The sequence below is a fragment of the Solea solea genome, chromosome 9 (genome assembly GCF_958295425.1).
Source record: "Solea solea chromosome 9, fSolSol10.1, whole genome shotgun sequence".
NCBI classification, from domain to species: domain Eukaryota; kingdom Metazoa; phylum Chordata; class Actinopteri; order Pleuronectiformes; family Soleidae; genus Solea; species Solea solea.
This window is the reverse complement of record NC_081142.1, coordinates 22,790,068-22,813,074: the sequence shown is the minus strand read 5'-3', so window position 1 is coordinate 22,813,074 and position 23,007 is coordinate 22,790,068. Positions and strand designations below refer to the sequence as shown.

The following is a 23,007-nucleotide window of genomic DNA, read 5'->3' as shown; positions in this document are numbered from 1 at the left end:
AGGTGTAATCACGATCCAAATGAGACGTGTATGAAGTGGATGAATGAGTGGACTTTGGACAATGAATGAATGATGATTTAGATGGAGATGAATTAGAGATGTGGCCCTGGCTTCTTTTACTCGACACACTAGTGAAAGTTGAATTTTCCAGCTTTTTGTGGTCAGTTATATTTTTTTCTCTGTGTGGTCGCAGGTGGTTCCTCCTGTGCAGCAGCAGCAGCAGCAGCAGCAGCTCACTGAGCTGCAGGTTTGTGGAGAATAAAAGTCACTCCTCGCTGCCTCTTTGAGCTGCCGTCTCCTGCACTGTTGCTTCTCTGTCACGCCACTCCACCACCACCACCGTCCCGTTGAGCCGAGAGGAGACGCTGGTCAGCGGAGGGTGACAGTGTCAGGCTCCAGCAGTGATCGGCCCGTAGAAGGAGCTTCTGCAGCCCATAAAAGGGTTTTTAATCTGGTGTTTTTGGCTTAGGAGCTGCAGTTGATGGTGTGTGTGTGTGTGTGTGTGTGGAGAGAGGTGAGGTAAGGAGCTGGGATGTTCCTGAGGAACAATCAGCAGAAGAGCTTTACTGAACCTCAGCCAATCTTGATAAGTCACGTGAGACTGAGGATTGAACAGTAAGAGTGTTGTTCAATCACCAATCATCAGAGAAAACACTGCAGAGGTAAAAGCATCATGAACATACGCCGTTTTTCCACGACATGGTCTCAGCACGACTCGACTCACCACAGCATGGCATGTTTTTGCTTTTCCATCAGTGACAGAACCTGGTACCTGGTAGCTTTTTTAACTTCCTGCTCTGGCGAGGTTCCAAGCGAGCTGAGCCGATGGAAAAAATGTGACGTCGACAGACTGCCGGTCATTGATTGGTCAGAGAGTGTCATCACCGAACTGAAGAGTCACGAGCACGACATCCGACACAAGAATCAAAACCGAACAATTCTCTTGAATTGCCATCAGGGGGCAGAACCTACAGCCCTGTCTCTCACTCACTCATACACTCACAGTTTCCCCTCAAACAGAAACAGGTGTCTGCTCAGACTGTCCTCCAATGAAACGTACATATAGGTCGTATGCAGGAATTACGACCTATGTTTACATTTTCAAAACCAGCGCCCCTAGCGGTTGTATACATAACAGCAACCACTTCCGCCTTAGACGTGGTATCTAGTGGCTTCGCTGATGTCCGCACCGGCAGTCGGCTCAGTGGCGAGAGCACTGCGCCGGAGCACAGTCGACAATGGTCCAATTCCTAACTATACCACCTTTTTAATATTTTTTTTATTTTGACTACCTAACCCTGTCTTTTTTGCCCTAACCCTACCCTCAGTAACATCTGTGCATATTCGAGTTGGAAAATACTAGTAAAAACATACCTTTACGTCACATTCAGGGGTTATAAAAAAACGACCCACAGTCACGGTTTCAGAAAACAACCTATATGTAAGTTTTCAGGGGTTGAAAAAACGACCTATATGTAGTTTCAGTTGGACAGGTCGTGTCTGCTACACTCACGACAAAGGCTCTCTCACACACACTTGGAAGTGAAGAGTGAATGATGGTGAGAATGTCTTACACACTGCACCTTTAACAGGGTCACGTTTCTGGAGAATCTCCAGATGAAAAACAGGAGAGTAGAGTTTTTGTTCCAGTGTTCACACTCATGTTGTCATGTTGACATCCAGTGAAGTTCAGGGAGTGTCTGTCTGTCAGGATTCACCACACCACATTACCACGTTATGTAAATATGTATCCACGGTGCCACGGTGAGTGATCATGTGATGGAGGAGGGAATATGACACCGCAGGCCACACACACACACACACACACATCTGGAAGTGGATCTCCAGTCTACCCACACCTGTCTTGGAGCAGGACGCACGGCTGCGCTCTGCGCTGTGCGCTCTGGAACTCATCCACAGCTTGTCTGCCTGGACTCAGCTCGGCATAACTCGGCTCGGCTCGGCTCGGCTCGGTCAGTGCTGTACCCTCTCGGGCAGTGTGTGTGTGTGTGTGTGTGTGTGACAGCGTCTCCTCTCCAGCCATGTGCAGCTCTGGAGTGCGGACTGCGCCACAATGCTGCGGGACGTGAGCGTGGAGAGAACAGCGCAGAGCTCCGCAGCAGAGAAAACTCCTCCAGTGTCAGTGGATTATTACAGTTATTACAGCGCGGGCTGCTGTGTTCACTCACCTCCATGATCGACAGGACACACACACTCAGTCAAGGTAAGAAGAACACACACGTGTTTATTTTCTACCAAACAAAACTTTCAACAACTTTACCTTTCAAAACAAAAAAACAGCAACATGCTGCTTATAATAAATAACATGACATTATAATAGTGATAATACATGCAATTTAAGATGATTTTCATCATCAATTCGATTAATCGAGGACTTGTTTGGTCCCAAAAATGTCAGAAAATGTTGATAAAAGTTTCATAGACCTAGAAATGATGATGTTTCATTTTGTCCACAAACCAAAATAATAAATAACTTATTATATTTGGGTCTTTTTTGTTATACAGAAAATATTCATATTTAAGAAGCTGTTTTTTTAATTAATTAAGTAATCAATTCATAATGTTCACATTTAGCCAAAGTCACATGAATGTGAGTGACTGCTGCAAAAATGACAGACATTAATTCCATAAAGACTTATTAGTATGTTCAGGTCAAGACACTTATGAGTACTTTTATTTTGAAAGGTCACATGTAGTGGCAGAAAATGTAAAAGTCTTAGTTTCCAGAAAGAATGAAATTCACCACATTCTTCTTATTGTTTTTATTGTTGCAATGCGGAAATACAACTGTATTGTAGTTTCATAGTGGAAAAAAACACACATTAAAATGATGTCACGTGTTGATATGCTGAGGATTAAGTGTTTATTTAAGCATGCAATGGTTTACACATTTAGGAATGATATTATATACGTGTGTATAGTCCGTCTGCATCTTCCAGTACAGACAAAGGCACGTTTATTTATATACAGTAGCACCATTCATTCATTCATTCACCTTTACAGACGTTAAAATATAAAAAGCATTGTGATTAGAAAGAGTAAAACAAGCACGTAAGGAATTAAGCACAGACAAACAACACATGCTTCCTTTTTTAATTTATGGTAGATCACGACTGGAGCTCGCTCTGTTTCTCTTCACTGATGTTTTATTTGTCAGGGAACAAGAATTAGAAAAACTAAGACAGGGACTGTGTGTGTGTGTGTGTGTGTGTCTGGTATTCTTTATGTTGTGGGGACCTAAATCTGTTTACACACTCACATTATGGGGACTTGTCCTTCTTTATGTTGACAAAAATTAACATAAATGACTACATTTTTAGGTGAAAACGTTTTAGGGCACGAGTAAATTATAGTGAAGTCTACAGGAAATGAATACAAGTCAACATAATGTCCTCTGAAGTCATGGAAACCAGACTATGTGTGAGACAGAGAGCAGATTCCAGTGTGGTGGAAGCTGACACTTTGGTTTGGGGACGACACTACAGATAATGATTTGTGTGACGGAGCTGTGGCTCATCGCTGATGTCTATTTCGGGCTCGTCACAGCAATGTGTCGAGGAAATGGTTCACTGTCCACACATGGACAATAGGACTGCGAGACACTGGGAAAAAGCCTTTTTTATCTAAATGTAATCATTCCATATCGATATATATATTTCTATGTGGCTAATAAATAATATCTGGATGTTTTGAGTCTATATCCTGACATAGGAGATATATATGTGGATATAAAGTTGCGCAAAGGTTACTCTAAAATAAAATAATACACTTATAATTATTATTATTACCTTTCATTTCAGAAAATACCTGCTTTATTTCTCCATGTGTTAGAAACAATGACATCGACTGTAAATGTGGTCAAATTCTGCTATAACACAAATAATTACTGTCATCATGTGACTTTATAAAAAACATGTGTGTAATTCTGTGAAATATCATCATGAATGTCTTTATTGTGATGTCATGATGGAATATTGTGTTATAATTTTAGTCTTTTGTCGTATTTGACCGGCATGTAGATGCTCGTTGGCCCCCAGGTCATTTGAGTTTGACGCTCCTGATTTATTTCATTACTTTTGTCAATATAATAAATAAATATGATGATTATCAACACTTCATGTGGTGCAGGTGGTTATATTATATATATATGTGTATATATACAGTATATATATATATATACATACATACATATATGGATGTATATGTATACTTTCTTGGTAAGACTTTGAATCACCTCTCTTTCTCTCTCTTCAGCGTCCTTTAAATTCTGAGCCTGTACATTTTCAATAGATCGAGTAAATGAATAGATGTGGTTCTCGAACATCCATTCACCGCACTCTTATCCCCCTCACTCACCTTTGCTCTGCTTCCTCTGAATGGAACCTGCTGAAAGAGACAAACACAGACAGACAGACAGACTTTTAAAATGTCCTTACCTTGAAATTCTGTCTGAGTTCTGCCTGCACTGGTTTGTCTCAGAGTTTTGTGCAGGTCCTGTGATCGTTCTCTGGTCTCAGTTTTCTCTGCACACACTGGTGTTTTTAATAACTTGTTAGTTTGAAACCTGTTGGACACTTGTGTGATTTCCTAATAAAGTGACCAGTACAACGCAGACACGCGTGCCATTGCATGTATAGACAGATGACGCGTTTGAGCTTAAGTTATCACACACCTGGGATGCTGTCCTTAGACAGCAGGGGGCGTAGTCATCCCCTGCTGTCTGACAAACCTGTATAAAACAGGAAGCACCACACGTCACATGTAACATCACGTGACCTTTCTGAGGAAGAACACAGGAAGTGGTCGAAAACATGTCAAGGTGTTTAAAAATCTTGATTTTCTCTGTCTGACTGAATGAAACTTAAGTATGTAGTAAAGTATGAACTTATTCATTGAAGCAGGGAAGGAAACACGCACAATTTATTCTCCCAGAGAGCTGTGGATCAGGAGGTAGAGGCAGAGGTCATTCAATTTGCTTCTATGAGGGAAAATCCAAACAGTTTTAAATGAAATCAAAACTAAGAGAAGCATAAATACAGACGTTTTACACGGACAACGAGGTTCAGGCAACAGATCATTGGATGACGTTAGAGAAAGATGTCAAAGATGAAGAGGAAATCCTCTTTACGTCCTGACACCCGTCAGATAAATGAAGTTGTCTGGAGCAGAACTGTAACAATCACCAGCAGTCATTTCACTCCTCACATACCGTTCACTGAACCATCGACCTGTCTGTGCAGTTCAGTACGATAACAGTTCATCATGATAAGTCACAGATCAGTGAAGTTATCCCTCCTTCAGTCTGACAGTGAGTTTATTTGAGTTTTGGAGGCTGGAGGACTTCAGAGATGTTGTGTTTTAGTTTTTACTAACCGCCACCAAGAGGCGATGTGTCACAGTCGAGTCCCCGATGTTTGAGTTCAAGTCACCAAAGAAAAGTAGGAATCATGTCAGAGTAAAAATGAAAAAATAAAGAGTTCCCAACAGCACTCTAGCACTTGGCTCTCTGACACGGTCTGTCCAGAATGTGACGGCGGCCTTTCGCCCTAAGTCAGCTGGGATTGGCACCAGCAACCCCCACGACCCTCATGTGGAGGATAAAGAGGTGGAAGATGAGTCAGATGAGTCAGTTGAGATGGGTCTTTATCGGCTAAAAAGTCCAAGTCTGAGTGTCCAATTTTGGAGTCTGAATGCAGTCAATGCTTTAGTCTGAGTCATCAGTGCTTAAGTCTTGAGTCCTGGAGATCCGGACTCGTGTCAGACTTGAGTCCACGTCCTGGCCTTAAGTATAGTTAAACACTGCCAAGAGGTGCGAGTAAATTACATTACATGTCATGTAAATGTGTGAATGACAAAACAGCTTTGAGTGGGCATTAAGACTAGACTGGAGAAACTGTTCCTACAACACTTTATCCAATCAGGAGCCTGAACTCCACACATCATTTAAAATGATGTCAGATATGTCAATAAACAACTCATCGTCATTAATGTAGGGATATGGACAGAGATTGACCAGTTAGATACTTCTGGATTCTTGCTCATAACTTCAGCACCGTCCGTGACACACAGCATATCATGCCACAACGCCCACTAGTGGCAACAACCAGTAACAGTGAATCCAGAAAACAATAAATATACATTGATTTTAATGTCATCTCAACAGAAAAGTGTAAACAAAGTGATTATCTCTCTCTCTCTCTGCTGACACATTCCCCCCTCTTACATTATGTGAAAAGGAAATTGTATCACGCATCCAATGTTTCCTACTCGTGTTTCTGATGTTGCGACCGCTGGCCAACATTGTCACGTTTACTGGATCGTCTCGCCAGGGTTCAACTCAAACGGATGTGTGGAACGACCGGAGGCATGTTTGCAGTGACGGCAGCTGTAGCTTCTTTGCGGCGCAGCCAGAAAAGGACAGTGTTACTGTTACAAAGCAGGCAGAGCTCAAATATGTCGCAGATGGTTTACAGAGGCAGAGGCAGATGGGAAAACCACTTCCAAGATGTGGGCTGGAGGCAGCCACGTGGAGAATGTAGCCTTTATTTGGGGAAAAACACCAAAAGCAACAACAGCCGTCAGTCATACTGTTTGTCTGAAAACCCAAAACATCACCTTAAAGGCATCTGTCAAAGTAAAATGTAGAATTATGACTCATGTGGACTCATATTCTAACACAAAGAGAAACTGCAGACCGTTGTGGAAGTTTAATGGTTTGACATCACATTAAAGTAACAACATTTATTCTGCGAGGTGAAGTTGTCCAGGGCTGAGTGCTGGCAGCTACTGTTATGCATATTTTTAATTTATACAGGACACGAATGCTCTCGAAAGCAACCAGCAGCAACTAGACGCCAGATCTTCAAGTTTCTTCAGTTCTGAAAGTTGGTGGTGAAACCCAGGAATGGAACCTGAGCAGTAATATCATTTGTTCTAGTGGAAGTGCAGGGAGAGAGAGTTCCATAGAAGGAAGATCTTCTTAGCTTATTTCATCTCTTGGAGAGAAAATGCACCATCAGTATAAGCTGTGTCTCATTTCAGAGGCTGCCTCCTTCAGAGGAGCTGCAACCCACAAATGCGTCCGTCCATCCCTAAATAGCAAAGGTTCCAAATGGTGGAATATTCATGGATCAGCCTGTCCCCAATATTCATTGCACCTTGGAGTTTTGGAAGGAGACACATGATTAAGACATCTGAAGATCAGACATCAACACTTTAAGTGTCAGGCTTACGTACAGTAAAAAGTCACGTGCCGTTAGTGATCTGTACCACGTTCACCTGCATCTCTGTTGCTAAGCGACGGTGGAAACACAACATGGAAATCCTAGACCCAGATAGTTTCATTCCGGTTCAGCCTTAAAGGTCTACACAGCCGTACAAATGTCACCCACCTTTGTTAGGGTTCAGAGCTAATGTTAGCATGTACAGCTGTTTATATTTTGAGGCATGATTCACTCGATGACACTTTTTTATTCTACAAACTTCTTAATGTGATTGAACTCATTGGAACTGTTTCAAACTGGGTTCAATCTTGTCTTAGTGAAAGATTAGGTTTTTCTCTGAGCTATAGATTGCATTGTGGTGTACCACAGGGATCCATTTTCTTTCTTCTTTCACTCTTTACATGCTGCCTCTTGGTGATGTCATCAGGAGACATGGCATCAATTTCCATAGTTACGCTGATGACACACAGCTTTACATTGCCCAACATCCCGGGGCCGATTCATGCCTTAAACAGTTTTTTAGACATCAAGTCTTGGGTGGCAGAGAATTTTCTTGGTTTTAATTATCAGCACTGGAGCCCACAGAGACCAAGTGAATTAAAATCCTTGATTCATTCATGCTTTTATCACTTGTAGAATGGATGATTGCAACGATCTTCTTTCTGGTCTTGCCACCAAAAAAGTGTATGTCAACTTCAATTTAAGCTCTATACTCACCGTATTTGGCCAAAACACTATTGATTGAACTTTGGTGTACCACAGGGATTCATTTTAGGCTCTCTGCTTTTAATCTCAACATCTTGGTGATGTCATCAGGAGACATGGCATCAATTTTCATAGCTACGCTGATGACACACAGCTTTGCATTGCCATGTATCCTGACAACCCGGGGGCCGATTGAGGCCCTCTTTAACAGTGTCTGGAGTCCAAAACTGCAAGCCCTAGCCTTTAATCCAAATAACCAAGTTAAAAATCTGGGAGTTATTTCGATCCACATATTAGAAATGTTCCTAAAATAGTTTTTTATTACCTTAAGAACATTGCCTGTATATGAAACTTGGATTCAAGCTTCTATCACTGGTATAATTGATTATTTCAATGCTCTTCTTTTTGTTCCACCCCCTGAAAAGTACTGGTCAACTTCAGTAGTTAGTCACAAAGGTTTCTTCTTAAGGGTTTCCTCATCTGGAGCAGAATTCGGAAGCTCTAACTTTCCCTGTAGGCCAAAATACTTCTTCCTTGTTGACTGCTTTATAAAACCAACATCTGTAGAAGTGTTTACTAGACACATTTTGTACACAACAGTAATTCGTAACTGTAATTAGTGCGCCGTGACGGTGACTAAGCATGGACAATAACAGGGTCCTGGAACTAGGTTAGCGAAATGGAATGCAGTCATTAGTAAATTACACCGGTGCTTTTCCTGCTATCACATGTCAAAGTGTTTATTATTACTCTTGTATTGTCAATCTTTTAAATCATGAAGGTTTACTGGCTCAGACCAGTTATTTTTATGAGGATTATGTCACTGTCATATAAAGTGTAGAGGAAAGGCTGACAGGAAGAGAGAGACATCTTTGGTATATGAGGTATTTGAGTCTATAAAAAGCAGCGCGATAATAGTGAAAGAAGTTGCTCGAGTTGTCTGTTTGTGTGAGTGTGTTCAGGAATAGCACAGGTATATAAGTATAGGTGTTTGATAGCAGCTGACAGAAGTGTATACTAGACCCCATGGTTCTCAAACTGCGGTCTGTGTTCCACCAGTGGTACACAAGCTTCCTCTGTGGAGGAAAATCAGAAATACTGTTCTACTGTATATACCAGTGTGTGAAGTATACAATATGTGAAGATGATGAGAGAGCAAATTATCTTGCTATGAGAACCACTCTTCTAGTCTGACACATAAATTAGGCAAACTAGTCTCTTAGTCGACTGTTTTCATCATAAAAGTAAAGATAGTGGAGGTGGATCGCCGCCATAAGACATGATTAAATCGGGCAGAAGAAGAAGAAGGCAAATGCACACAACTTTCCAGGATTTCAAGGACCCATGGGAATCCTGGGTACCGCTGCATACTAGTAGTGAATTCCAGGATCTGGTACCTGTCTGATTTAAACCAATGCCAGCGCTGCAGTGCTCTGCTTTTCTCTCTGTGTCCTCAGGCCATGATTTGGATCCAACATGAAACTCTGTCTCGCCCTCACCTTTCTAGTCTCTTTTCAAAACTCATCTCATATCTTTCCAGAGATTGTGATCATTCTCTGTACTTGCTTGCTTCACTGCACGTAAGTGAACATCATATTTCACAACCTGAACGGCGTGCCAAACGAAATAAATATCTAATAATGAATAGGTTACCTGCTTCCCGTTGCTGTTTTCCCCTCGTTTGTACATTGCTTTTTAAATAATAAAACAAACCTAAATAGGAGATTAGTGAGTTGGGAATGATGTTGGCGATCTTATCGACAGCTTACCCAGAGTAAAGTACACTCTGAACCAGGATAGAGGCAGATATGTATCTGCAGTGTGTTCACTGGGTGTGTATTTCATCTTCAGTGTAATGTAAGCGGTTATTATCAGCCGCTAAATGTTGTAGAAGGCTTAAGCCTGCAAGCAAAAGATATCCTTGTAAGCTTGTTCGGCTCCAGCAACACGAAGATGTAGGCCTGATGGACAAAGGTGTTTTTGTAACCAGAGCTGACCTGCTTACAGTGTCAGGCACACTGTACGGCACAAGATATTTTGTTTAGAACCCACATTCTGAACACATATTCTGATCAAGCATCATTATTGTGTTGAGCTAACCTGGCTAACAGCCTTTCCAGACACACCTTCGTACCTCTGTACGGAATTTGGATGGACCTACAGTACAAGCAATCAGACTAATGATCCAGATGACAAATGATCTCACCAGAAAATGACTTTGGTAGAAGTTGAAGTCACTTTTTTATAATATTGCTATTAATAAAGGTCTTAAAGTATATGACGTTTACTGTACTTAGTTAGAATTGAGTGACAGTAGCTCAAAGACAATAAAAATGTTTTTAAACAAGTGAATGTCCGAACTGTAGTGTCAAGACTAGAAAAGTGCTATTTAAATACACACTTTCGGAAGTCTTTCAGAAGTCTTTACCAACTTCTGATTTTATTTAGTAGCAACAAAGAGAGTTATGGGAAATGTAGTGGAGTAAAAGCAAACGTTGCTGTCAATATAAATAAAGTAAAGTAATACAGTAAAGTATAGATATGTGAATTTTGTACTTAAGTACAGTCACAAAGTATTTTGCGTATCAGCGACATCTTAAGAATGACTTTTGTCATGTTTATGTAAAGAATGTATAGACAGGTAAAGTTCTACACAGATCCAACATATAGAAATCTGGAGAGAGAAGTTGTTTGATTGAAAGACAAAAGACAAGAAACACTTTGTGAACTCTGTTTTTTAAAAGGTGTCTATATAAATATAAAGTAGTAGATGACATGTGCACCGGCATAGATCCAGACAGTGTACGAACAGCTCCCTGTGATTAGGATTGAGCAACAGTTTGATCTTTGTCGGGTGAAGTTCAATCAGATTGAACTGTTTCTGGAAGAAAACTGTGTTTGGAAAAAAACTTCCACCAAAATCTTTTGGGCATCATCGCGCGTTTCGTTTCCTTCTTCATAAGTGGATTTATTTATGTCGGTTAGATTTGATTTCACAGTTGCCGACAGCAGAGTCACAAAGGAATGATCGCAATCTCTGCCAATCATTTACGCTGGAACAGAGAACCTTTTTTGGCTTGAACTTGTCGTAATGATGATTAAACTGATATCACGGTGTAAGGGTGATGGAAAAACAACACTATTCAGGTTTATATTGATCCTCTATTAGCCTTGATTTCTAATGTCAGGTCAAAATCAAGTGATCTGATATTGGAAAGAAATAAAATGTAAAATCAGATACAATCCAGAAATCCTTTATATCTCATGTTTCACTTTGCAGAGCCCAACATTGGGCAGCCTTGCATTAGACCATCATTGTCAGCATCTCAGTCTTGGATTCCATGGATTCATGGGTTCCTTGTGCCTGGAGGTTAGGATTTAGTGTCCAGTTCATGACAGGCAGACACAACCACAGGTGTCACAGGAGAACACAGACAAAGGGGGTCAGGTTTTGTCCCGATGTTGTTGCCGTTGCTTTCTCAGTAAAACTCTTGGTTCCACGTCTGTTAACCGCTCAAACTACAGGATAATCTGTTAAAATCAGCTTTAATCTCGAAAGAGAGACAATCATAATTTAGGATAAGACACAAACTAGGTGCGTTTCAAGGTTCCCTCACTAGATACCAAGACTTACTCACTACACGCTGCGATGATGCCTCACTGTTCAGATTGTCAGGCATCGTCTCAGTTCTCCTCGGATCTGAGCTCAATAAAATCTTTCAACTTAACTCATCACTGACTCCAGAGGTTCCAGCATTGGTCGTCTCAGCTGATTAATCAAAATCTCCGTAACACTGGCAATTGGGGACCAAAATCTGGCCACTTGTCCTACAGTGTGGAGCTTCATAGAGGAAGCTTGCGTACCACTAGTGCCACAGTTTGAGAACCGTACTGTCCTGCACAGTATGTAGGACAGGCAAACATGTCAGTCTGAGTTAAACTTCACCGTTTCCGTGTGTTTAGATTGTCTTCACTCTGTTCTAAACAGTAGTAGCTGCAGTCACGCTTGACATCAGTGTGTCGTTACAGACTATCATTAACACACACACACACACACACACACAGTCAGTGTTGTGTAACCTGATCCGACCGTGTCCTTCTTCCATTACTGTCCATCCATGTCTGCTTCACCACAGACTGAGCTGTCTGTTGTCCCTCTTCTTCTTCTTCTTCTTCTTCCTCTTCTTCTTCGTCCTGCTGCTGCTGGAGCTTCAGGTGATTTATGGACGTTATCCCTCACAGCAGAAGTTTCCTGTTACTGTGCGGAAACTTGCTTTTTAATCTCGTCTCATTACGAGGCACAGAGTGAACTTGAAAGCAGCATCTCGGTGACTTTATGATGCTATAAAATGTTCTATTAAGTGTATTAAATATTTTTGGTTCAGGTCCCAGATCCTCTCATGGACGCTGTAAGCCTGGCTGCTTTTTACTGGCCCTGTTTTAAGGTGCATTCATGGGTCACTTATCAAGAGAACTCTCTCCAGTAGATCCAGGAGTTTAAAACTTTCCTTTACAGCTTTCCTGTTTTTCTTTATTTTGGATTGCTAACATGGATTGGTCAGAATTTAAATCATGTTTTTAAAACTTTCAAAACGTCACAGTGGATGAAATCAGCTGTTTTCATACGAAATGCATTCAGTGACCATCACACATAACTGTTCAAAACACATTAAAAAATTTAAACTTGTGCGGTAACTGTATAAAAATAAGAAATTAAATCATAATTTGAAACACAGCTCATTGAAATACTAACATTACAATCTAAATGTTGCCTGCACATCAATGCGATAAAATATCTTTTTCAAATTATTACAGCTCTTAAGTGCGTTTTCTTTCATTCAAACCCTTAATATTGCACAAGTGAATACTTAAATGCAAGGATATAGAAAAATAAAGGGTGTTTAGATTCATTCTTGTTACATTTACTGTAGTCAATAGTTATTTTGAATTCTATAATAAAATATTGATTCATTAGAAAGAAATTCATGTTGTTAGTGGTGTGTTTTTTAAAGGCCCAGCGTGTGAAATTAATTCATTTTAGTATTATACGAGATACGATCATGGTCAAAATCACTGGATCACGTTTGGAAAGTGGAACATTTCCAAAAATATAAAAATCAGCAATTTTTCTTCTTTATGGGAGAAGAATAATTGTTATAAAGTTGGAGAATTATGTCTTTTTAATCAAGCTGCAACATGCAACTTCACCAATGAGTTTAAATTGAGACGTGTACAAAGTGTAGTGGATGATCTAAGTGTCTTTAAGTGGTGAAAGTATCCGTGTTGAAGATAAAGGGAGCGTTCCTATAAATAACATCTCCATAATGGAATGCAGCCATGATCGGTGCATCAGCATCCACTGCTTTGTCCGTGTGGATGTGAAATGAGGAGAATTTGCTGCTCACGCTGAGTCGAGCTGCTGCTGCTCCTCTGTTTACACAAGACACCAGTGGAAACATCGAACCTGGCACTTCCTGTGTTGACCGCCACTCCAAATATTGACAACGCGAACCCTGTGACTTTACTTTAAACTCAGAGTCATAGTGCGTCTTATTTTTAGATTCTGCCTTCACCTCAGAGTGTCGGAGTAAAGCCTGGGCCACACGAGAAGCATAAACGGCGCGTTTTCATTTAGGTTCTCATTTTGTTTATGCTCATAAATAGACTGTTCTGTTCCAGACCAAGTTTAAAAATAGGTTCAAGCATATCACAAAGTACAAAGATGGAGTGTCTCACAGATTATTTATTTACACATGTTGTATTATGTATTATTTATTTTGGTGTTTTTGTTTAAACAGTATATACAGCGAGTCGTGAAGAATTTCTATTTTTTAAACTGTATTATGTTCACATTTATTTATTCATTTATTCATTCATTCATTCAGTCAGTCAGTCACTCTGAAGCTCTTGTACAGGACAGTATGTGTGAACACAGAGAGAACAAGAGAGATGCAAAACAAGCAAAGGGCTGAAAAACCACATGAGAGGAGGCGCAACGCAAATACAACACGATCACTTTAGGAATATGCAAAGGCTTTTCATGTATGTCCTCAGGTTTGCACATTAAACCATACATGATCCAGACGTACAGTATAGACACGTATATATATACTGTATATATATATATATATATATATATATACATATATATATGATGCTGTTGTCTTTATTTATGAAGGGCCCGAACCACGAATGGCAGGGTCTGAAATGGCCTATTGTTACCCCTCAGATTATTATTATATCCGTGTCTTTGTGGTAATTTTTGAGGGAAAAATGAAAACAGTGCATAAAAACTCTTGAAACTTCAGGTCAGGTCTGGCAAAAATGCGATATTGGCATAGTTCCCAGAGCTGTGCCTTGCTCAAGGGCTCTATAGTGCCCCCTAAAGTGAAAAGAGAGGCAAAATTGAGTTCCACCAAATTACCCGAAACTTGGTGGAAAGATGTTATAGACCAAGACGAACAAAAAAGTCGACCGTAACCGTGACCTCAACTCAACAGGAAGTCGGCCATTTGGAATTTTGGCGATTATGTTATGTAAGTTTGACAAATTTATGGATTGTCAAACTTAACTTTGTACAGAAGTCTGTCTCTGTTGTTGTTTTTTATGTACAGAACCTTGAATCTGCATCATTGAACGCAAGTCAAATGAAACCAGACGTTGAAAACTGTCCTCACGTTGAGAATTATTCAGGATTTAAGATTCAAAACAAACACTTAAGACTTAGGAACAACGGTTCGCTCTTTGTAGGGAGAATAAAATGAAGATTTGATTTTTAGGGACAGGAGTTGCTATAGCAACTATAGTTTCCAACCATCAGTTAATACAGTCTGTTTTATGGTAACTTTGCATTGTCCACATCAGATAAACTATATAAATAAAACAAAATAGATAAAGTATCATATGGAATCAGCAACTTATTATAACAGAATGGACGAATTCACTCATTCATTCATTTATTTTACTCGGAAGTAGACACTGAGATTCAAATGTCTTTTTACAAGCGAGACGACAACAAAATGGCACCACAAAACAAAAATAATCAGACAGTAAAACAAAGGATAATGTAGTTTAGCAGTTTCAGTTTAAGTTAAGTTCCGTGTGAGATTATGAACGTCTAACTCTCGTCTGAGCTGATGACGCCCCTGACCCTCTCTCCTCAGACACTGCACCACTTTTAAATTAAATGCGTGTTTCTCTGAAGAAACATCAGAGTGATTTGTGTGTGTGTGTGTGTGTGTCCCTGAGTTTCCATGAAACACCGCGGTAAACAGAACATGAATCATGTGTCAAACTCATGTTTGGTGGACGTTTTAACAAAAGCGAAAATGTACCTGGTGATTAAAGAATGAAAGAAAACTGGAATTCCTTCCCCCCCTGGTGGAACGACTGCGAGGCATTTTTTTTAAAAGAATGATCCGACTCCGGAATGAAATATAATTTTCTTTATTATTGTTATTATAATTTATTTATTATACGACTGTCTCTTTCAGATGGAAAAACCTGGTGGAGGCGGGAGGCGTCGAGAACCCGGCATCACCTGAAGAACTGGAAGGTGAGTCTGGTTTTCTTTTCAGCTGACCTCAGTTCACTGGATCATAACTGGATTTTGCACCAAGCCACACAGTGATGAAGTGGCTAGCACTGATGCCTCACAGACAGAAGGGACTGGATTCATGTTCTCCTCATGTGCGCATGGGTTTTCTCCAGGTTCTCCTGGTTCTTCCCACAGTCCAAAAACATTCAGAGGTTAAGAGGACACTCTAAATGGACCTAAGTTTGAATGTGAGAGTGGATGGTTGTTCGTCTCTGTATGTTGACAATGAATGAATGAATGGATGAGACTGCAATCTTCTTACATGCTAACCGAACCTACCGGAAATGATAAATTGTGACCCTTCTCTGCCATCTTTTTGGTATATTTTTTTATATTTTACAATTTTTTTGTAACCCCTCACGACTTTTGAGGGCTGTCATCCCATCATGCAACAGGAATCAAAACGACGCCATTTTGGCAAATCCATAGAAGCACACAAATACACCAGGCAACACATATGTCAAGCAACTTGTCTCTACACAGGCTGTATTCATAAAAAAAAGTCAAGATGGTGGACAGCTGTGGCCAGGACAAGAGACGGCGCTGGCAACGCTCATTTCAGTCGAAGATTTTCCTGCCAACATGGTGGAGTAAACAAACTGAGTCATGAAACGTCTACAGGACCCTGGCAGAGCTGTGATTGAGTCATCAGATAGCAGCTTTCAGATACTGTGTCTATCAGAGAAAACGCTCTTCAGTCATGTGTCCGGCAACCGGCAGACTCCTCACTGAGGCTTTTACTCATCATCAATGAACAAATGTCTGAGACTCGGGAGGAAAGTAGGCCAGTAGGATTTGCTGGCAGACTGTCAAAGTATATGTTTCACTCCCAGTCAGTTTCCACTACACTGCCCATTCGATCTGGGCTCTAAGTTCCTACCAGACACCGCAGAGAAACTCATCCCATAAGTGATGTTAAAATATTAACCCCACCTGCGCAGTGGGAAAGTGTCGCGTGTCAATTAAGTAATTAAAGCGGTGCAGGTGTCACTTGAAGGTAGCGAGAGGAGGCCTCTACTGAGGAACCTTCAAAGATCTGATGGAGCAGGATGGATCAGTTTACCCAAGGCAGCTTTCAGTTTCCAAATGTATGTAACACTGTATATCACTAATTCAATGCAACAAATACTTAAATCCTAGTGGTACGGCTCAGTGGAGAGCAGAGTCTGTTTGAGTTTCCATCCAAGTGGGGTCAGCAGGTCATAGTCTTCTGCTCTCCAGTGAAATACAGTAGCTTATATACTGTATTGTTGAATGGATGAGGATTTGTCCACTTGTGGCGGCGTATTTGAAAGAAGACGGACAGAATCATCCGATTTTCTCTGTGAAGCCAATCAGGAAGTAAGAGTATGGTGAAGAGCCACCAGGGGTTGTTAACCTTGAGAGATAGTGGTTTTTGTCGATTACTTTGTTGAATCAGGTAGCAGAACTTCATATACATCTATATTGTTGTGTGGTGTTGCCCTGCCAGTGGTTCTTACTATATTTCAGATGGGACAGACACTGCTCTGCTAACTCCCAATAACTACCTCCAACACCAAGTGTTCTACTTTTACCAAAGTAACTGTGTGTTCCTTTGTACCGTCAGGTGATGTTGTGGGTGATGGCGTCATTGCTGACCCTGGTGGACGATGTTTTTTCTGACGAGGACAGTAAGGAAGCTCAGTCGGACGTCCAGCGTGTCCTCAGGCAGCCGTCCTGGTCTCGGACAGAGGACATGGGACAGGACAGCAATGTCCACATACCCTGGCCCGATGACTTTGGTAAGTTATTGAATTTCTTTTGTTTTTTGTAGATGACGGAAAACCATCATTCTGTCGGCAACAACCTTCCTGAAACTGCACTTTTTATTCATTCATTTGAAAACGTGAAAATGTGTGAATGTTTTTTTTGAGCCCTTTGTTGATTTGTTGAGTCACCATTTGGGACAGAAAATACAGCTCTTACCTACCTACCATGTACCTATCTACAACAAATTCTGGTAGAGTTTGAACTCATCTGTTCTCACTGAGTACTTTAATAGGAGCGACTGTTCACCTGAGAGCAGAATGTGTATCCTGTAGATCCTGCACCAACAGGTCAGGAGCTTTAGTTTATGTTCACATGAAACATCAGAATTGTAGAGACTTTGTTCATTCAGGACAAAATGTAAATAAATGTCAGGTCTGGACTTTCTGAAGATGCTGAACTTCTGAGGTTTTCACAGACACAACAGAACAGACTCTTGATGGGTTTGTTTTTCTTGCTTAAAATGGAGCCAGAAACGTTTCTAAGATCAAGCAAAAGTGCATCTAAAGATCTTTGATTTTAAACAATTGTGTAGAGTGAAACTACTGGTCATTAAGTTAGGGATATCTGTCTTTAACACTTTGATATGCAGGCTGGAGAAGAACCACTGACTAACCACCGTGCCTGGTGCAATCGTCCTTCTTGTCGTTAATCTAGCAAAAAGTAGATTTTGACATGTCCCAAATGAGTGTTGTGTTGAGTAAAAGAAGCCAGGGCCAGACCTCAAACCCCTTTTGACAGCAGTCTCTGTTTAATTTCTGACAAAAACTTCATAAAACATCACCAGTCAGACACACAAGGAGCTGCTAAACAAATAAAATGATAACAAATTAGACATGAAAACATACTGAATTAGCATTGTAGACTACAGATGGAAATTAGTAGTGAGAATGATAAAAAAAATGTTTATTTAATTAAATAAAAAACATGTGTGCCAGGTAAAACCAGGATTTAAACTTGCAAAGGAGGACAAAATCACCAAGGACAACATGGAAGTGTGTTATTTAGTAGCTTTTATAAACTTAAAGCTATATAAAACCCAGTGGTTGTGGCTTCCTGTTCCATTAGCACATACAGTATAAACGACCAGGCCTCAATAAACTCCTCGTTTTCACTCATCTGTCTTTGTAACATTACTCTGAAAACAGCGCTTCATAAATCTGAGGCGAGGGCCGTAACAGATCAGCCTGTGCCTCCTGGATGACTAATATAGCGTCTGGAAATTTGCCTGGTAGTTTTCAACACTGAGCATGGCCTTGGTCAATGGAGCTCGGGCCCCCGGTGCACAACAGGGTAAAAATAATCAATCCAGTGTGCAGGTTCCTGTCATGCATCACAGTCGAGCAGAGAAGTAAGATGAACGGCCGTGGACTCGCTGCCTGTTTATTCTACCACGCTGGTATGTAGCCAAACCACACTTGACTCTCTTTAAAGATAAATGACAGTTTGTAATAACGCAAAATTCACCCAAAATAAATAAAAATGACCCCCACCCGACGCTGCACCATTACTGCAGAGTGAAGAATGTGTCTGATCAGAACAGTTTGGACCATTTATAATGTTTTTTTCTTGTTAATTGTATTAAAAACAGAGAATAAATGAGAGTAAATTAGCTGTGGATCCTGTGTGAGCAGTAACACCTGCGTCTCTACATCTTCTTTTCTGTTTTTCGGTGTATTTGTTAGAGCGCCACATACAGGCCTGGCATATGTACTACAAGTCATTCTCTGCATGAAGTCATGTCTTTAAAACGACGCTGTGTTTACAGAAAAAACGTTTGAAGAGTTGAAAAGAGAAGGAGATCGTATAGGGAAAGTTCTGTTTCTGTGTGGAGAAGACCTCCCCATAATGTTTATGTGTTTTTCAAACACACTTGAGATAAAACACTCATCCATTCATTCATTCATTCATCCATTCATTGTCGACCACTTTATCCTCCACATGAGCTTGTGGAGTATTATGGGTGCAGCGACAGCGGCGCGCTCGAATTCATTTGGAACAAATTCGTACGATCATCATTCCCAAAGCATTACAGGTGGGCCATGAAAGGTCATTAAATATAGATACGTTTTAAACTCCTCTACGATAGAGGTTTAAAAATATTTATATATATATATATATATATATAAGGAATAAATAAAAGCCATGGTGTTGAAATGATGTGTTATTTTTCTGTTATCTGACCCAGTATAGCAGGAATAGCAGATATTTTACTTCATAAAACTTGACAGACAGACAAAGAACAAAGAACGTAAAGAGCAGTGTAGGGCTTTTATTTGCTTTGAAGGAAGTGACTTTGACGTCGACATTTTGTCAATTTAGTAAAAAGAATTTACAATCCCAACCTCTTCTGTTGTTGTGGGAATGAGACTTCTATCTCAGGTCCACTGTCTGATGATCGAATAACACATTTATCTCTGGAAATTAGTCAAGAGAATTGATGTCAGAGAATTATTCAGATTTCACAGAGGGCCCCGGCACAGAAACAAATTACAGACCATCAGCATCCCCCCCCTCCCCATTTTTTTTTAATGTCAGCATTATCGTGGGAGTTAGCTTTGTTTTACTCGTGTATGTGATCGGACATGTCTTCTCGTCTTCTCCCCCCGAGCACAGAGGCTGCACTGATACTGATGCATGTTCTGCAGAGAGTGTGAATCAGTGACTTTATCTTTGCGATGCTTTGGGGCAAACCAAACTTTTTGTGTCACACTCTGTGTCTTTTCACTGTATGAATATTTCCGATCACACAAAGGCTACACTCCCTTTCTAAGTATACAGTTAGACATCATTGCTCAGTTCACTTACAACGTGGAATAGTTGTATAATTACATGAAATAATGCAGATCCATGTGGCGTGTTTTAACACGGCTGGATATGTGAAGGAGAAGTGCCCGCTTCTCTTTGCCTGAGGAATATTTCTGTGCATTTTTCTCATCTTTTCTTCCACATGATTACAAGTTTTCTTTTTCGTAAACATGGAGGCATGAACTGACATGCACCCCTGTGCTACTGTAAATGAGCCTTCTGTGCTGGTAATAAGCATTCCACCAGGAAAATATTATGTGGAAGCATTAAGAGAAAGCGCCAGGCAGGGCCCTCCCCCAGGTCAGGAAGTTAAAAAAAATCATTCCAGGACCTGGATGGGGTCTGTATAGGCGGGTTGGTAACTCTTGTTTGAAATGTTCCTGGCAACTAAAAGAATACAAGCTGAGCTCGTGCTGGAGTTCCTCCAGCTGCTCATAATGACGCCTCACAGTGGCAGCACTCAGCTGATAATTTCACTCCCACTTTCAGCGCCCATATCTGCTTTTAATTTAGCCACACATGCTCTCCCGGTGCTCTCGTCTCCACTCTAATCCACTACATAAACTTTAGTGTGAGAATGTTTTCACTTTGCAGCCTCTGAAGGCCAGAGTAGACATCTGGACCTGTTCTCTCACCACCACCGTCCTCATAAATGACTACACAGAAGTCCTGGAAGCAACGTTCACTCCCTTCTCCGCGAAACAGTGACACAAACAGAGTCGTGTGGTCATGACAACAGAGAGGAGAGGCACACAAAAACATGAAGGGTACATGAATGAATCGGTAGCGTAGGTGGTTGCGTGAGTACGGAAGCCGAGAGCAGTCATCTGGTTATCTAGAGATCGTGGAATAATTATTTTGTAATCGTGGGACAAGGCTCGTTCTCTCATGAGGATGTAATAGATCTGTCTGGACAGAAATATCCGATTGCCAATTCTGATTTTCAGTCAGATCGGCAGATTTTAATACTGCATACGTGTTTTCTGGTTGTATTCTCATAAATAGATTGGGAAATAATTATATATGGTCATTATAGCATTGCTAAAACAACTTATCTAATGGTGCGTTTTACCTTTTTTTTGTAAAGCTGTCATCAGTGAAATCCTGTGTTAAATGGCTCTTTATTCTGTTGCCTATTTAAGGTAAAACAAAAAGTTGTATAGCGTTGCTTTACCAATGTAAATTGATGCTGTTGCATCGAACTCACTGTCTTCTACGTTTTTTTTTCCATTATACAATTCTAGCACTACTCGGCTCTGCTCGACTAAACTCTAATCAGGCACGTGGTCTTCCATTTTGCTCGAAACTGCCATGACAAAAAAAGCACCAGGCACCAGGTTCTGTTCCTAATGGAAAAGCCCAAAAAACAAGTAGAGTCAAGCCAAGTATAATGGAAAAGCCCCATGTCATAGAAGTCAAAAACGTAATATTGGAATGAATCAAGATACTGATGTTGTATGTTTCTCTTACCTTGTAGAAGAGTGGTCACTGATGCAAGAAGAGGAATTCCAGCAGGGCAGATGGCGGCGTTCTGCCCGGGACCCGAACTCACCCAGAACATCAAGGCGGAACCGAAAGAAGACCAAGAGCAGCCGCGACTGCCATTTGGAGAGGAAGGAAATGCGGGTGCGAGATCTTGGCCTTGGGTATGATTCCGACGAGATAGTCCTCTTTAAGTACTGTGTTGGCACGTGCCACAGCTCCCGCAGGAACTATGACCTGGCCCTCAAGACTCTGATGGACAACGGGAGCATCTCTGGCAAAAAGGTCATCGGTCACCCCTGCTGTCGGCCTACTCGCTATGAGACTGTGTCCTTCATGGACGCGCAGACTTCCTGGCAGACGATTAAGTGGCTCTCGGCGGCCAACTGCAGCTGTGTGGGCTGATGACACAGAGCGGTGACGATCTGCAATGCACTAACGCAGACAAGCTCTGGTGTGAAAGAGCAGGATGTTGAGAGGCTCTGCGTCTTCACTGGATCACCTGGTTCCTGTGGTCTGAGGTTCACGCCTGTGAGTGCCGGGTCCAGGGCCTTCCCTCCGCTCACAGCTTGGCAGTGGTTCATGGAGGTTCACGTACCTTCAGACAGAGCCTGATGGCACCAGCAGGCTATGTGGATGTGTGCCTTCAACCTGAGGAAGTGGAAGGTTTGTCTCAATTTCACCAGCAATAAGCATAAGAGGAGGAGGAGAGCTCCAGCACGGTTACACGTCATAGTGTATCACGTTTTATGTCCGACACTCAACTTGCTGAAGGTCAGGTCATGCAGTTCCCTTCTGGCGACCATGTTTGAGACAGAAGCTCAGAGTACAGTGTGGTTAATGACTCAGCAGAACTCAAGATGGTTGATTTTGTGTTATTCCGTATTTATACTCTGTTACACAACACTATTTGGACAAAAAGTGACACTCCACACTTTCCTCTCGTGTCTTGCACCTCCAGAATGTTCTTGCGTCACAGAACTCGTCATATTGTGTAGCACAATATGTTTGGCTGTCATCATGTCTCCATGTAGACGTCTCTTCTTCAAATGTCAGACCAAAACTTCTCCACATCGCTCTCGATTGTTTTGACGGATACATGAACCACCTCCGTTTCACTTTTGTCCTTAATCATTTCCTCTTCTTCATCAAATCCATCCACTTTAAACCAAAATAGCCCAGATGTTTAGTAGACACAAATTAACAACCTTTCGAAAACCTTTCGCTGAAGCATGAATTGAAAACTTTACACTACGTTTGCAAAGTTTTGTGAGCAACAATCATCAAAAGTGTCTTGTGATGGAGTATAAGACGACTAATCAGTTACTATTTACAAATGGTAAAATAGAGCATGTAGGTGCATGTGCATTGAGTTACACGAAC

General features: G+C 41.1%; 1 protein-coding gene across 1 annotated transcript; it reads left to right on the top strand.

Moving 5' to 3' along the window:
• The first annotated feature begins 1,869 nt into the window (after positions 1-1,869).
• On the top strand, positions 1,870-22,313 carry LOC131465731 (neurturin). The gene is made up of 4 exons (XM_058638600.1): positions 1,870-2,224; positions 15,443-15,504; positions 17,135-17,309; positions 21,620-22,313. The coding sequence occupies exons 1-4, from the start codon at positions 2,194-2,196 to the stop codon at positions 22,027-22,029; spliced, it is 678 nt and encodes a 225-aa protein (XP_058494583.1). The 5' UTR covers positions 1,870-2,193; the 3' UTR covers positions 22,030-22,313.
• Positions 22,314-23,007: the final 694 nt, after the last annotated feature.

Bases quoted from the DNA above. Each gene is read 5' to 3' on its own strand.
- LOC131465731 (XM_058638600.1), top strand. From the start codon at position 2,194: ATGATCGACAGGACACACACACTCAGTCAAG. The intron at 2,225-15,442 runs GTAAGAAGAACA...TGTCTCTTTCAG, and splicing joins GACACACACACTCAGTCAAG to ATGGAAAAACCTGGTGGAGG. The intron at 17,310-21,619 runs GTAAGTTATTGA...CTTACCTTGTAG, and splicing joins ACCCTGGCCCGATGACTTTG to AAGAGTGGTCACTGATGCAA.